The sequence below is a fragment of the Rhinolophus hipposideros genome (assembly GCF_964194185.1).
Source record: "Rhinolophus hipposideros genome assembly, chromosome: 10".
Lineage (NCBI taxonomy): Eukaryota > Metazoa > Chordata > Mammalia > Chiroptera > Rhinolophidae > Rhinolophus > Rhinolophus hipposideros.
In genome coordinates this window covers 57651910-57666156 of record NC_138056.1, presented here as the reverse complement: position 1 = coordinate 57666156, position 14247 = coordinate 57651910, and the positions used below count along the sequence as shown (strand labels likewise).

General features: G+C 33.1%; 1 protein-coding gene across 24 annotated transcripts in view; it reads left to right on the top strand.

The window, feature by feature from the left end:
- Positions 1–14247, top strand: part of PICALM (phosphatidylinositol binding clathrin assembly protein) — an 89165-nt gene that overhangs the window by 50051 nt on the left and 24867 nt on the right. For 8 of the 24 annotated variants that reach the window (XM_081063801.1, XM_081063797.1, XM_081063802.1 and 5 more), the window contains exons 9-13: positions 901–986; positions 2858–2981; positions 3256–3392; positions 5629–5732; positions 11025–11153. In XM_081063801.1, the coding sequence (XP_080919927.1) occupies positions 901–986; positions 2858–2981; positions 3256–3392; positions 5629–5732; positions 11025–11153 (580 nt within the window). Of the gene's footprint in view, positions 1–900; positions 987–2857; positions 2982–3255; positions 3393–5628; positions 5733–11003; positions 11154–14247 lie in introns of all 24 variants that reach the window. The other 16 variants (XM_081063785.1, XM_081063800.1, XM_081063781.1 and 13 more) reach the window with 2 other exon arrangements.

Here is a 14247-nt window from a genome sequence, read left to right as displayed (position 1 = left end):
CTTCTTTTGCTCATCACAGTGTTTTGAGATCTGTCCATGTTGTTGAATGTACTACTAATTCATTCTTCTTTATTGCTGCATAGTATTTATTCCAGTGTGTGAATTCACCACAGTTTTGTGTATCCATTTTCCAAATAATGGACTTCTGGATTATTTACAGTTTTTTTACTATTATAAATAAAGCTACTTAAACATTGTTGAACAAGTCTTTTCTTGTGGAGACACTTTTTATGTCTCTTGGGTAAATGATTAGGAATGGAATTTGTGTAATTACAGTAGATGTATATTTAACTTTATAAAAAACATCCAGATCCTTTTTCAAGGTGCATGTACTCCCACCAGCATTGTGGGAGACTTGCAGTTGTTCCATAGCTTCACTAATATTTGATATTGCTAGTCTGTTTAACCTTAGCTATTCTAATTGGTAAGAAGTTATCTCTCACTGTGATTTTAAATTTTCATTTCCTTGATGTTAAGTCTTCAGTTTCATTTATCAATAACTATTCCAAAATAGTTATTTTTTTGACACTTTCCATTACTCAGGAGTTTATTACTCAGGAATATGCTCAACTGTATGTCTAGCTTTTAGGAGTATGTTTCTATTTAAAATTCAAATAAGTTAAATATTTAAAAAAATTAAACACTTGCAGGATCCTCTTACTGTATCATGTTTCCTTAGTCTTAGTTTTCATATTTTTGATTATGTTATACCCCTTTGTAGTTGATGCTCATGTAATACAAAGAATAGTGCCATTCTTAGGTAGTTACAACTCCACTGTTAAGTAGTTCATGAGGAATACACCTATTTATTTGTGTTGTTCTCCTATGTCAGATGATATTTGCTTTATTTTGACCAATGACCTGATTATCATGAAAGTCTTAATATTTGTACAATTTCAGGCCCCAAGCAGTCTTCTTGATGCTTTGGAACAACATTTAGCTTCCTTGGAAGGAAAGAAAATCAAAGATTCTACAGCTGCAAGCAGGTACATCATTTTTCATAGGGCAAATAGCAGAGTGATGTTTCTGAGAGAGTAGATGAATCCAGCTCAAGTTCCAAGTTACTTCTCTTTATCTTGATTTAATCATTTATAAAATGGGTTTAATGACAGCATCCTCATAGAGTTGCATAGAGTCAAGGATTAAATGGATTAATACATGTAAATTCTTGGAATAGTTCTTGATCTTCAGTAAATGCTAGCATCTATTAAGGTGATGACAATAACTACTTGGTTTAGAATTGTGTGAATAGTGAATGGAACAGTGTGAATAGTTTTCTTAAGGATGATGATGCTGTCATTGGTGTGGTGTTTTGTAAGATGCTTTTACAAATCTGATTAACCCTCACAACAGCCCTGTGAAATATGCAGTAGTAACTTTGAGCCTCAAACCTAGGATGTCTGACATCAAATTTCATCATCTTTCACTAATGCTAGTTCATGGGGTTGATTATCGACATATTTTAATCAGTCTATTAAGCTTTGACCGTATTCCCAAGACTGGGACTAATTCGTCTAGCAAGTTGAAAGTAACAGACTGTATCACATTGACCTTGTAACATGATTTCTGTGTTGGGTGGTGACATGAGTAACTGTCGTCTTCTTATGAAGATTTCCTTTTAACAGAATGAAGAAAAAGTTTGAAGTATAATGAGAACCTTCCTGCTTTTTAGACTTTTTGATTGTTGTTTTAGAACTTGGTTTATTTTTATCAACAAAAATTTAAGTAATTTCTAAAGGAAACTCTTGTTACTGAGTTTTAATAGTTTTTAATTCCAAATAATGCTTCTTTGAATTTTCTAGTAGTTTTTAGATGTACAAGTCAAAATTATAAGGCCCAGTTATTTGAGAAAGTAATGAAAAATGTAGCTGAGTAGTGCAGGGATGGATACCTGTTTATCTCATTTTTTTTTTTTTATCATAAAGTTTGTTTGGTCTCTTGCGTTTCTGTCACAACTATGTTACTTGTCTTCTGAATTGTATGTTTATATTGGCTCATTTATAAAATTGATGTTACATAAAATTTAAATAGTTTTGTCATTTGTGTGCTTAGAATAGAAATTAGTGATATTTGGTGTGTGATAAAAGGAAAATGAATAAAGGTCACTGAGGATTTGTTCTTCTGGTTACAATTCTTTACCATGTGTGTTTATTTTGCTAGAATTAGCATTTTGGAATTTCATGTTGAGGCTTATATGGATAAGGTTTTGGTATAAGGGAAAGAAGGTGGCTTACTGTGAATCTGCCAGTGAGAGATGTTGCCTTGTGCATGTATAATACGTATGAAAAGGAAATTATAACTCAGCAAAAGGGTAGCAGAGAGAAGGGGGTGCCAGATGGACCAGTGACTGGAATGAAATTGATCTTTTGAAGGAACCTGTGGTCCTCTGGGAACTATACCTTTGGGTTATTAAAAGGGAAACATACCTACACACATTATTTATTACTGGGACTCATGTTTTAGTTCTGTAGTAGTACTGCCAAAACACAGGCTGGAAGTTAACAGAGAATCATTTCCTGTAAGAAACTCAGTATTTTTTACCCACCAGGGTTTTCCTGGGAGTATGTGAGCTCTTTTCCTAATTTCATGGGTTCCCTCCCTTGGGGCTTAGAAGAGGCAATGTCCCACCCTTATTGTGAAGGCTTTCTAAAATCTAACACTTATTTAAAGCAGTGTGTGTAAATGCTATTAATCCTCTAGGTCACTGGGTAGAATATTTCCTATGAATACTGGTTTTGACTTCATAGTTCATAATTATAGTGTCTATCCATGCCAAGGCTACCAGACCATTTCATAACCAGGTTGTAATGTGAAATGCTTGGCAAAAAGTCAAATTACCTTTGTCCAATTATTCTAGGGCGACAACACTTTCCAATGCAGTATCTTCCCTGGCAAGTACTGGCCTGTCTCTTACCAAAGTGGACGAAAGGGAAAAGCAGGCAGCATTAGAGGAAGAACAGGCTCGTTTAAAAGCTTTAAAGGTAGGTGTGTGCATTCTCTTTATTTGGAAAAACAGGTACAAGTGTTCATAAAGTAATTAGGACCTCTATAGAAACTAACTAAATATAGTTAGTTATCTAAATGGGGTGACATCTAGTACACAGTCTAATTTTTCATCCCAACATTGAATGACTAGTAAACAGTCAGTGAATACCTTTTTGCTGTCGAAACAAAATTAGAAAATTAGCTTTTTTCAGAGGCCGTACAAAGAAATCTGGTTTCTAGATTCCTTATGGTAGTTACCTTTCTCAACAGGAACAGCGCCTAAAAGAACTTGCAAAGAAACCGCATACCTCTTTAACAACTGCAGCCTCTCCTGTGTCCACCTCAGCAGGGGGTATAATGACTGCACCAGCCATTGACATATTTTCTACCCCTAGTTCTTCTAACAGGTAGGTGGAGGCTTAAAGACTCCCTCAGAATACTTAGGTTTAAAGAGTCCTCAGAGAAATTTTGCAGAGCTCTTCAGGTTTAGTTTGATTTATCAGTTTTAATCATAAATTCAAGCAAAGGAGGTGGTGATAAAGTGGCGGTGGAGGTAGAATAACTAAATATAAAGTGATGAGTTTTCATTTTGTATACTTAGGACACGGAAGATGGCGACATTATAAGTTTATCCTAATTGGAATATGTGGGTTACCTCTGGCAAACATTTCATTGTATGAAAGTTAATCATAATTAAAAACATTTATGAAGTATCTAATCGTTCAGGACCCCTTTTAACTCTTGCAGATATTTGTAATGGGTATTAAACATATTAATATTTCATATATCCTTTCATTGGATATTAAGTGTCTTACATGTCTATCCCTGGTGTTAAAATCAGTATTCTGGAACATAGTAAAAGTTTAGTTGCCAGATTTCTGTGGTATTGAAGCCTACCAAACCAACTTCAATAATTTCATTGCTTAATTTGAGCTACTTAACAATGGAAATGTGATATTTCCAGGCAAATTAGAATAATCGGCTTTTTCAAATATGTCCTGTCTTTTACCTCACAGTAGTTTAAAGTAGAAGTTTGGAAGTCAGTTTGAATCCTGGTTCTTTTTATTTCTTAATCTTCTTTTAAAAAGAAAAAAAAAAAACCCAAAACAAAAAAGACACCTCAGTTTCCAAATAAGATATATGATATAGGTCAGGGGTTCTCAGTCTTTAGCAAGCATCAGAATCACCTGGAGGGTTAATTAAACCACAGATTTCTGAGCCCCACCCCCAGTTTCTGATTCAGTAGGTGTGGGGTGAGAACCAAGAATTTTCGTTTCCAACAGGCTTCCAGATGTCAAGTATAGGATTTAGCACAGTACATGTTGTTTAGCACATGGTGAATGCACCATAGAGTGCGATGGGGTTTTTTTTGTTTGCTTGCTTTTCTTTGATTTTATTGTTGCTGTTTATTTTATTAATTCATCCTTGAAAGGTCTTGCCTTCTACCTGCTGACTCCTATGGCAGCTCAGTATAATTATACTAACTCAACTTCTATCTCCTCCCTAAAGCCTTAGTAGATGTTTGTTGAATTTAATTATATGTTTTTCTCTCAGCTTTATTTTTTTGTTTGGTTTTGTTTTTGTATGCTGCTTTCTTTAGTCCCCAATAAAATAGCATTGAACCCATTAAGTGTCAAGTTTTCCATTTGGGGACCTTGAAAACAAGTCTGTCATGGGGAGATAAATGAAAAAGAATGTTGATTGTTTGCATTTGAAACAAGTACTAAATAAATAACTGATTTGACTATATTTCACTTAAAACATTCAAAAGTTTTCACCTTTTTAATAGGCAAATCTTAAAGCCTATTACAAAATGCTTATTGCATATTTTTTATTTTTCCTCAAAACAACTGAATCCATTTGTATGTTTATCTACCTATAAAACTGTTTTTTATGTCTGAAAGACATGCCTTCGAAACCTTGTTTTAGAGTAAGTACAAGTTAAAAGTGCTCTGTGCTATGTACACATATAATGTCTCAATTCATGGAAACTCTGGGATTCTGTCTTTTTTTTTTTTTTTTTTGAGTTGATATTCCTTAATCACATAAACGTCTTGTGGTAACAAATATATCGTGTAAGTAGTGCCCCCTGGAGTTGTGTAATGGGGTGAATCTGCTTACATTGATATCGTATATACATGGATAATTTTTGCCTGTGTTGCAAAGCAGTGGAGATGAGGTTAACAGGTATTTTACTTTGTTAGGGGTATTGGTATTGCAAATGCACTTGAAGTTCTTGAAAGATTAAAAATAGGAAAACAAATTTCCTTCAAAAAAAATAAAATTTCCATGATATTTGTATTTCAGAATCATGTTGTTTAGGTTCATTTCAATAAGGAAATCATTTTTTTACTGGGGAAATTACTGATCCTTTCCAGAGGGGTAATATTTGAATCCTTTATAAATGTAAGATATGGCATTTGAATATTTTTTAGGCCTCCTTGGGGTGTGTTGTTAAATGAGGGATATGCAACTGCTACCTAGCTGAAACTGTTCTTCCTTTTGATATGTATTAAGGGGGCTTTCTCTCACTTTTTTTTTAAATGTTTTTATTTACTGGAGGGGGGAGGGAGGTAGAAGGGAGTGGCTCATGTAGCAAAGTTTACCTATTGAATAAACCATCCTTTCAAAATATTTTCCTAGCACATCAAAGCTACCAAATGATCTGCTTGATTTGCAGCAGCCAACTTTTCACCCACCTGTACTTCCTATGTCAAGTGCTTCTCAGGTAGCAAATACGTGGGGAGGTAAGCATTAAAGAATTCTACTTTATATGTTACAGAGGCATCTCCCCTCCCTGTTCTGTGGTATTTCATTTATTTGTACAGTTTTTGATTACACTTGATACATGAAAACTTGAAAAATATTAAAATGACAATAAAGTCATTTTGCTCCTTGAAGACATTTTCATTTATAAAGTAATTTTGGAGTTCAAGTTCAATTAAATTATGAAATGAGGTTTAATGAAGATGAAGAAGATGGACAAAATATATGTTTAAGTATGAAATCATTCTTCTAGTATTGCATTTCTATTCTATAATCAGTAAATGCATAATGGTTATTTTACTTTTGGTATAGAGAAAAAAATTACTTGCAGGGGAAAAAAAACTCATCTTATGTAAGTATACGATAAAGTTCTAATAAAACTCAGATGGTGTTACCAGGCAGTGAGCTGTTCTGACTAGGAAGGAATGTCATGGTAAACTTATCCTACTTATACTTTAGATGTTGATTTAATTCAGACTTATAAGATTTTGGTATTCAAAAAATTAGCAACAGGAATGTTTGGTGCCTTTGAGTAGTTCTTTGATATTGAGGTGACCATATGACCATGACCTTGGCATCTTTGAAGGAGTGAGCCTAGTTCATGTGAATTTTTAAACAGTTTTCCTTAGACATTTAGTATGTTTTCAAATCATTTCCTTTGGTTGGGTTTGGTGATTTTGTTTGTTTGTATATATGTAAGTATTATTTTACGAATACTCAAATATTATTTGGAAGGGAAAGGACAGTGTCTAAAAAACTATAGAGAATGCCAAGTTACCTTAAAGTTCATATTGACTCACAGGTAAAATCTGAATTGGTTGATTTACCTCTCATAACAAAGATAAATTAATTGTTCTAGTGAGTCTTAATGGTATCTGAATTAGACTATTTTCATCTTGAATGATTTGAGTTTTAAGAACTTTTTTGTTTTATGTATTTATTTCTTAAGGCCCTATTTTGTATAATCTCTGAAGGTAGGAGTTTTTAAATATGTTGTACAGTGCTATATCCCCAATGACTGATACATATAATAGGTACTTTGTGAATATTTGTTGAATGAGTGAACGTTTATTTTTTTCCAGACCGGTTATTTCTGGTTCATGATAAGGCAGAGGACAGGAATACTGAAACTAAAACACTAGATTTTTGGACTACTTTTGTGAGCCACAACTTAGTTAAAAGTTCATTGACCGACTCAGAAGGAAAGTTTAAATTCGCTGAATTTTAAGACCTGGGCGTAATTTCTAAAAATGATAAGCTAGTTTAAAGTCAATAAATTTTTAGAATTATTTATCTGAATACACTAGATAGCCAGTTAAGATTAAGAAAGGAGTTCCTTAATATACTTAATGGTGATTCCTAGTTTTAGGATTTTTAATCTGCCAAAATTTACATGCTTATTGTACATTGCTTTGGACAAGGTTAGTAGAATTAATATGACCACTTAAGCAATTGTAGCTTGCTCCCTCACCACCGTTTTTTAAGTAGTTTTTCTAAATTAAGGCTGAAAAGTTTTCTTTCCAAACAGATGAAAATTTTTACAGAAGGCTTAATGAGAACTAATGTAACATTTCAAAAAAACTGAACTCTGAAATTGTTTTGTCTGGATACCATGTACAATTCTAACAAAGACAAGTTGAAGTTCGTTTCTGCCTGGAAGTATTGAGTTCATACTTGAAGGCAGATAATTTTAAGTAATTTGAGCCTGTAAGAATTGTTCTACGTTCTGTTATAAGATATATCCCATAGCAGTCTATGTGTGAATACAGTATGTTGGAATACATTTAATTGTGTTTTATTTTTCTGTTTTTGGTTATTTTGCTTTATGTACTGTTTCCATCAAAATTTTCCCTACGTTTTAACATTAGGCTTGCTCTGTACAACTGAGACTGTTAAAAGTGTTAAAAATACAAATGAAGTGTAGTGGGAACAGAGGCAGGAGCAATTGACTATTATTTCAATTATATTATTTCAAAGCTTAAAGTCATACATACGAGGAAAGGATGGTGATCTTCACTATGAACTCCTCAGTTTAAGAAGAATTAAAAATCTTGACTTTCATATAAAGATATTTGGTGATAATTTCAGAGCTTTGACCTCTGCATGTTGGATAGCTGAAGAGTATTTTAAGCTAAGAACTTTGATAATTTTGTCAGTGTGTTGTTGATTTCCATGACATTGAGATTAAGGTTTTTTTTACTTCATTTTTAAAATTGAAGTTAGACTGAGATAAGTAAGTAAATCTTATGTATAAAAAGTTTTGATTATAATGAAAAAATTTTAACTATTTCTGAAATAACGTAACGGTTTACATTATGCAGCTTTTATAGTGTGTGACAAAAGATGATTTTTGATGATTCTGAAATTTTATTCCATGCTTTCATATGCTGAAAATGATGTTAATATCAGATTTGGTATTTAATTTAGTTCTTATCATAACTACCACAGGAATGATGTATACTCCCAGTTACAGATAGGTAGTGATACAAAGTTAAAGGAAAGTAAGGTTTGCATGTTTATATGAAAGGCATTTAAGATTTCACCTAAAAATGAACTTAGAACACAAGCTTTCCTGTTCTTCTTATCACATTGTTAATGAACCTTTTAATTTTTTTTTTTTTTTTTTTTGAACCTTTGAATTTTTAAGAAGTGGTCTGGAGTCTAAATAAGCACTTGGTGTTGAATACTAATAGCTGAGGAAATTTAAGTTTTCACAACACTTTGAAAACTAAGTTACAGTAGATCTAAAAATATACAATGTTACCAATATTGTATATTTTAAGCAAGATTTCAAATTTTAATTCAGGCCAAAAAGAATTAACCATTCTGAAGTTTAATTTGCATTACTCTTGGCTAGCATGAAACACACAACGTTTTATGAAAAAACTCCATTTTCTGTGTATAAAAAGTATGGAGTATCTCAAGACTATGACTGGATTGGTTCTATTTTAATGTTTATTTTTAAAATTATTTTTCTATGACTAGTGTAACACAATTAATCTTCCAAATGAATTATAAAAATAATGGGGGAAAAAAACTATTATTTTTAAGAAGTTTAAGGAATTTAGAATAGAGTTGCCAGTCTAGTGAATAAAGTTTAAGTTGGAATAGCTGGAACATTATTTTTTTGTCTTAACGAATGCTTTTATTATTTATAGCATAGTGTCTATTAGTCCATTAACATCACCTAGATTACTTGTAGTGTTTTGTCGAGTAGATTAAGACCTGGTTTTTCTCACTGTCTGATTGACCTACATACAGATGCACTTGCACATGTTTCTGCATATTCTTCTCTAGGATGTTTCGTATAATAGGAAACGATTGATATATGTGCTTAGGTAAAACAGTGTCAGTTAGTAGAACAGCAGATAACTACCGTGTTTCCCTGAAAATAAGACTGGGTCTTACATTAATTTTTGCTCCAAAAGATGCATTACAGCTTATGGTCAGGGGATGTCATCCTGAAAAATCATGCTAGGGCTTATTTTCCTGTTGGGACTTATTTTTGGGGAAACACGGTAGTCACCTTTCCAGAACATGTCTTTTCTCACAACCCAGTGGATCTGTTACAGAAATATGTGTCCTTTTCCCAGATGATGTCTCTCATGGCTTCTTTTGCATGGAAAACTAGAGAGATGTTCTGTGTTGCTTACTGTCCAACGGAGTATAGTGTACTTTAAAAACTTTATGCCACTATTGAATATTTAAAAAAAGTACTTTCAACCAGACGGATAAACTCTAAACTTACTGCAGCTGCTTTCTTATACAAGAAGTTACAGTGGTCATCATTGCATTTTTATTTTTAGTACATAAAGTCCAACTTATATCTGACTATTTTCTACTTTTTATTTCTGAATATTTTTTTAAATTCTTTTCTCCCATTCCATTTATTGTTGAGGAGAGGTGTGGAAAAGATGTGAAAACATGATTCATTTGAGTTTGAATAGTACATCAGTGAATTTTAATACATTTATAGGACTTTATTTTTGGGTGTGAATTGTTTCATAGTAATGCTTAATTCCTAGAAAAAGCCTTAAGTGATACAAAACTTAACGGTTTAAAAAAGTGATTTATTATATTTAAGCCAGTGACCTCAATTTTTTCTCCATATTTTTCTTTTTTAAACAGTTACAGGGTTTGTGGAACACTTGCTTTGAGTTTAATTGACTTAAAGGAAAGTATGCCTATATTGTAGTGAATGAGCTGGTCTTCAGGCTGTTGCTGCCCTCTTATTGTTCCATCATACAGCCTTAGAGTAAACTACAGTGCTTAATACTGTGAAGGTACCGCAGTATTTTTCATTGAGGGTCACAGACTAGACTAGAGAAGAACAGGTTGCTGGTTAGAGGTACAGGACTGTCTTATCATTTTTGTTGTGTTACAAGAGAAAAAATTACGGCGCTGTAGTTTTGCTTTTTTTCCTCTCTCCATTCACTTAAGGTAGGATGAATGGTTTTCAATCATTAGAATGACAATTATGTTGAATGAGGTATAGGCACAGTAAATATCTGATTCTAAAACAACTTCTGGTGTAGGATTTGATAATAGTAGATATAGTAACATTCTAGTAGGGAACAATACTTTGGTTATTTCTTCAGCAAATCATTTAAAGCCTAAATGATTTGGCTTTAAAACTCTTACTGGCCTTCAGAACTGTTCAGTCTACTAAATGGCCAATCTTCATCTCTGTTGTTAATTTTTCTAAAATTCCTTTCCCCATCATTAGACCTTTTCTTCATCTTTACTTCCTACCTCTGAACCTATACAAGAGTTATCTGCACATATTAGAAACAGCCTTTTACCCCCAATTCCCTTTGTTTTTAGAAATTTTACTTAACACTGCACACATATCAATTGTTTTTATCAGTTATTTGAGTAAACATAGCTATGCCACTAAAGCCAGTACATTCCTACCGAGAGCGGTGAACGTGGTTCAAAGTGTGTGGCTCTTTTTTACAGAAGCGTTTTGGTTAATATTCTCTCTCTCTCTTTTTTTTTAATTGGCTTCCTAATGTTGGAAAGTAGATCTATCCTTAGTATGCTACTGTTAATAGACACATACATTATTTTTTTCTGAGGATTCATTTTAAAATACGTTAAGTGCAGTTCTTCCATCTTGGTGATTTTGCATTTAAGATTAATATAAATAGTAATATAGCTACTACTTTTCACTTTGCATCTTTCGACTAATTATAATACTAATTAATTTACTTCCTTTCTTCATTTTGCTGTAATGCACTTGGACTACACAGATCCTTTCTCTGCTACTGTAGATGCTGTTGATGATGCCATTCCAAGCTTAAATCCTTTCCTCACAAAAAGTAGTGGTGATGTTCACCTTCCCATTTCTTCAGATGTATCCACTTTTACTACTAGGACACCTACTCATGAAATGTTTGTTGGTAAAGTACCATTTAACCTTTCTTTCCAATTAATGTTTATACTGCCTATTTTTTTTACGTATCCATTAATTATTTTTTAAAGCACTGTAATAATTACTTTGGATTTTAATATCACATTTTCAAATAAACTAAATAGCAATAATATAGTGAGGTTTTTAAATTTGCACTAGTATCTGATTTTATTTAATGCAAGTTTTTAGGAAAGAAAATTTCCTTTGAAGTTGGACCTTTTTTTAGTGTTTTGTTCTCTATCATATTATATTGCAATATTCAAGCTGTCTAGCATCATGTTGCATCATGTTTATTACTTTAGAGAGTTGGTTATTAGGAGAGTTGATTGAAGAGTAATATCTCTTAAACTTACATACTTATTTGTGTGTGCTTATATTTTTCCCGCTGTATTTGGGAGCAATGGTGGTTATATTAGTAGCTACCTTAATCTTTTTTTTTTCCTTTTTAAACTGAATAGTAGAATTTTGGATTGTCTAAAATCCGTACATACCCTTTGTCCCTGTCTTAAGGGTCTCACTTCATTATTAGCCTAGAGATAAATAAAAAACTAGAGAATGAAAAGTAACTTGACTGAATAGCCTTTAATTGCAGTATAAAAATCCATAGAAAGGCAGAATTTCACATACAAATTATACAAGGAAGAGTCAATTTTTAAGTATGTTCTAAACCAAAATGTTGTTGAATCTTGCTAAGAAGATGCTAAACCTCTCTTAAAAGGTGGTAAAACTGCTTTTGTTTGATTCAAAGTAATAGCTTAAGGTGATGCAGATATAAATCATTTAATTAAAGCATTATGCAGAAAGTCACCTGTGTACCCTAAATATAGATCATGTGGCCAGGCGCTGGCTGTTCTGTTAGAGTTGTTAGAGAGAGATGGAGGGAGCAAGGGAGATGGCTAGAATGCAGTGGTTGGAGGTTTGAGAATGTTCCAAGGCAGGTGCTCTAGTTGTATAAAACTAGCCTAATAGCTCCAAAGTTTAATTATTGATCACAATAATTCCTTCACGTCATTGTAATACATTAAAAATTATATAAAAAGTGGTTGAAACTAAATTTCACTTTTTGTTACTCTAGAAAATTTGTCAAATAGTACTTCATTTGTTTGGTAATGAGGGATTACTAGAGTTAGGCTTGGAGTGTTTTTATTTTTTAACAAGTTTATATTTTCTATACATTTACTGAGTATGAACTAGTATATGTTTTATAAATATGGCGGCCTGTGTCTTTTTAAGTCAGTTTTCTTAACTTGGAGATACGAAATAGATACATCTTTCCTTTGGAGCTATATGTTATTTCCATCTTATAGGTCAGAGTAGTGCCTGAGCTTCAGCCTGTCAAATCTCTATGTACTGAAGAGGGACAAGATAGAAGACAGTATTCTTTAGTTAAAAATCGTAGCTGTTTCACATTCAAGCAGAAGCAGAATAAAATATAAAAGCCATTGTGAGAGTTACTTTATTATTTTGGCTTTTCAAGGAAAGTCTGTAACAAGGAATATACTAGCAATGTCATTTTCCTAATATTTCTTAAGTTTACGGCCTATGGGTTGGGACAAGAATAAGACCAGAAAACAAAGCACGTTAGTCAAGTTGATGGCCATATATTCCAAGGTGAGTAGGTGCATTTGAAAATCAAAATCATAGAATTGATAATTTAGAGTTTGCAAAGACCTCTAGAGAATGTTTGTACCAGCTCTCAACTCTCTTATTGGTAAGAGATTATTATTACTATTTTATGAATGGATCACCTGCATCTCAGAAAAGTGAAATGCATCAAGATAATCCAGCTGATGGGAGCAAAGCCCAATGCAAGGGACCTGCAGCTTTGCTCTGCAGTGCACTTGCCTTAGGGAAGTACAGGATTTCATTTAAATCCCTTCATACTCTTTCTGAGAACAAATAGTACGAATGAAAGTATAAAGTATACTTTTTAAAAATCACATCTGCTAAATTTTGTCATTAGAGAGAAAAGACATTGTTAAATACTGATTTTTTTTTTAAATGAAAATGAGTACAAGAGGGGAAATTTAAAACCATTGATGTCAACCATTAAGTATTACTCTAGAACAACGGTCAGCAAAGTTGTTCTGAGTCAGATTGTAAATGTTTTTGGCTCATAAGCCACACAATCTCTGTCACAGCTACTCAGCTTTAACATTATAAAGTGAAAGAAGACATAGAAAATGCATAAGCATATAAGCTTGGCTGTTTTCCAAAACTTTATTGACAAAGACGTGCAGCTGTAGTTTGTTGATGCCTGTCCTAGAAAAGGCTATCAATCCAAGTTAAAAGTTTCTAAGAAGTGAAGTTGTGTAATAAAAATTGAGTTTCTCACTCAGTACTACAAGCATGAAAGGTCCACCCAAGGTGTGCCATTCCTAAAAGCTGCATTGTCTAGTTAGCCACTGACCACATATTGTCATTTAAACTTTAGTTAAATTAAATGTTAAATAAAATTAAAAGTTTACTTCAGTTGTACTAACCACATTTTCATTGCTCAGGTGGCACATATGAGTAGCGGCAACCGTATCGCACAGGGCAGACCTATAGATCATTTCTGTTATTAGAAGGTTGTATTGGCTCGAGCTGCTTTAGAACAGTGGTCAGCAAACGTTTTGTGTAAAGAGCCAGATAGTAAATACTTCAGTCTGTACAGGATACATAAAATCTATTGTATTTTTTTTTCCTTTCCTTTCCCTTTCGTTTTGATAAAATCTCTTGTATTTTCTTCTTTTGTTCGTTTTGTTTCATTTCTTTTCCTCTTTCATTTTTTTGTTTTATAACAACCCTTTAAAAATGTAAAAACCATTTTTAGCTCACATGGCTATGTAAAAATAGGCCACAGCCTGTAGTTTGCTAACCCCTGCACTATAGAACGACCCAGAAAAATCAGAGGATAGTTATGTAGATACCCTCCAGCCCTTCTAAAGGAGGACTTTGATCTGATGTGATGCTCAGTGTCCTAGGTAGCTTGTTCTCATTAAAGCTAGAGGAACACTGAACTGTAGGTCAAGGGGAGTGGGTTATGGTCCCAGCTGTGCCATGTCTGGGACCTTGTCTAGGCCTGCTTCCTTATCTGTCAA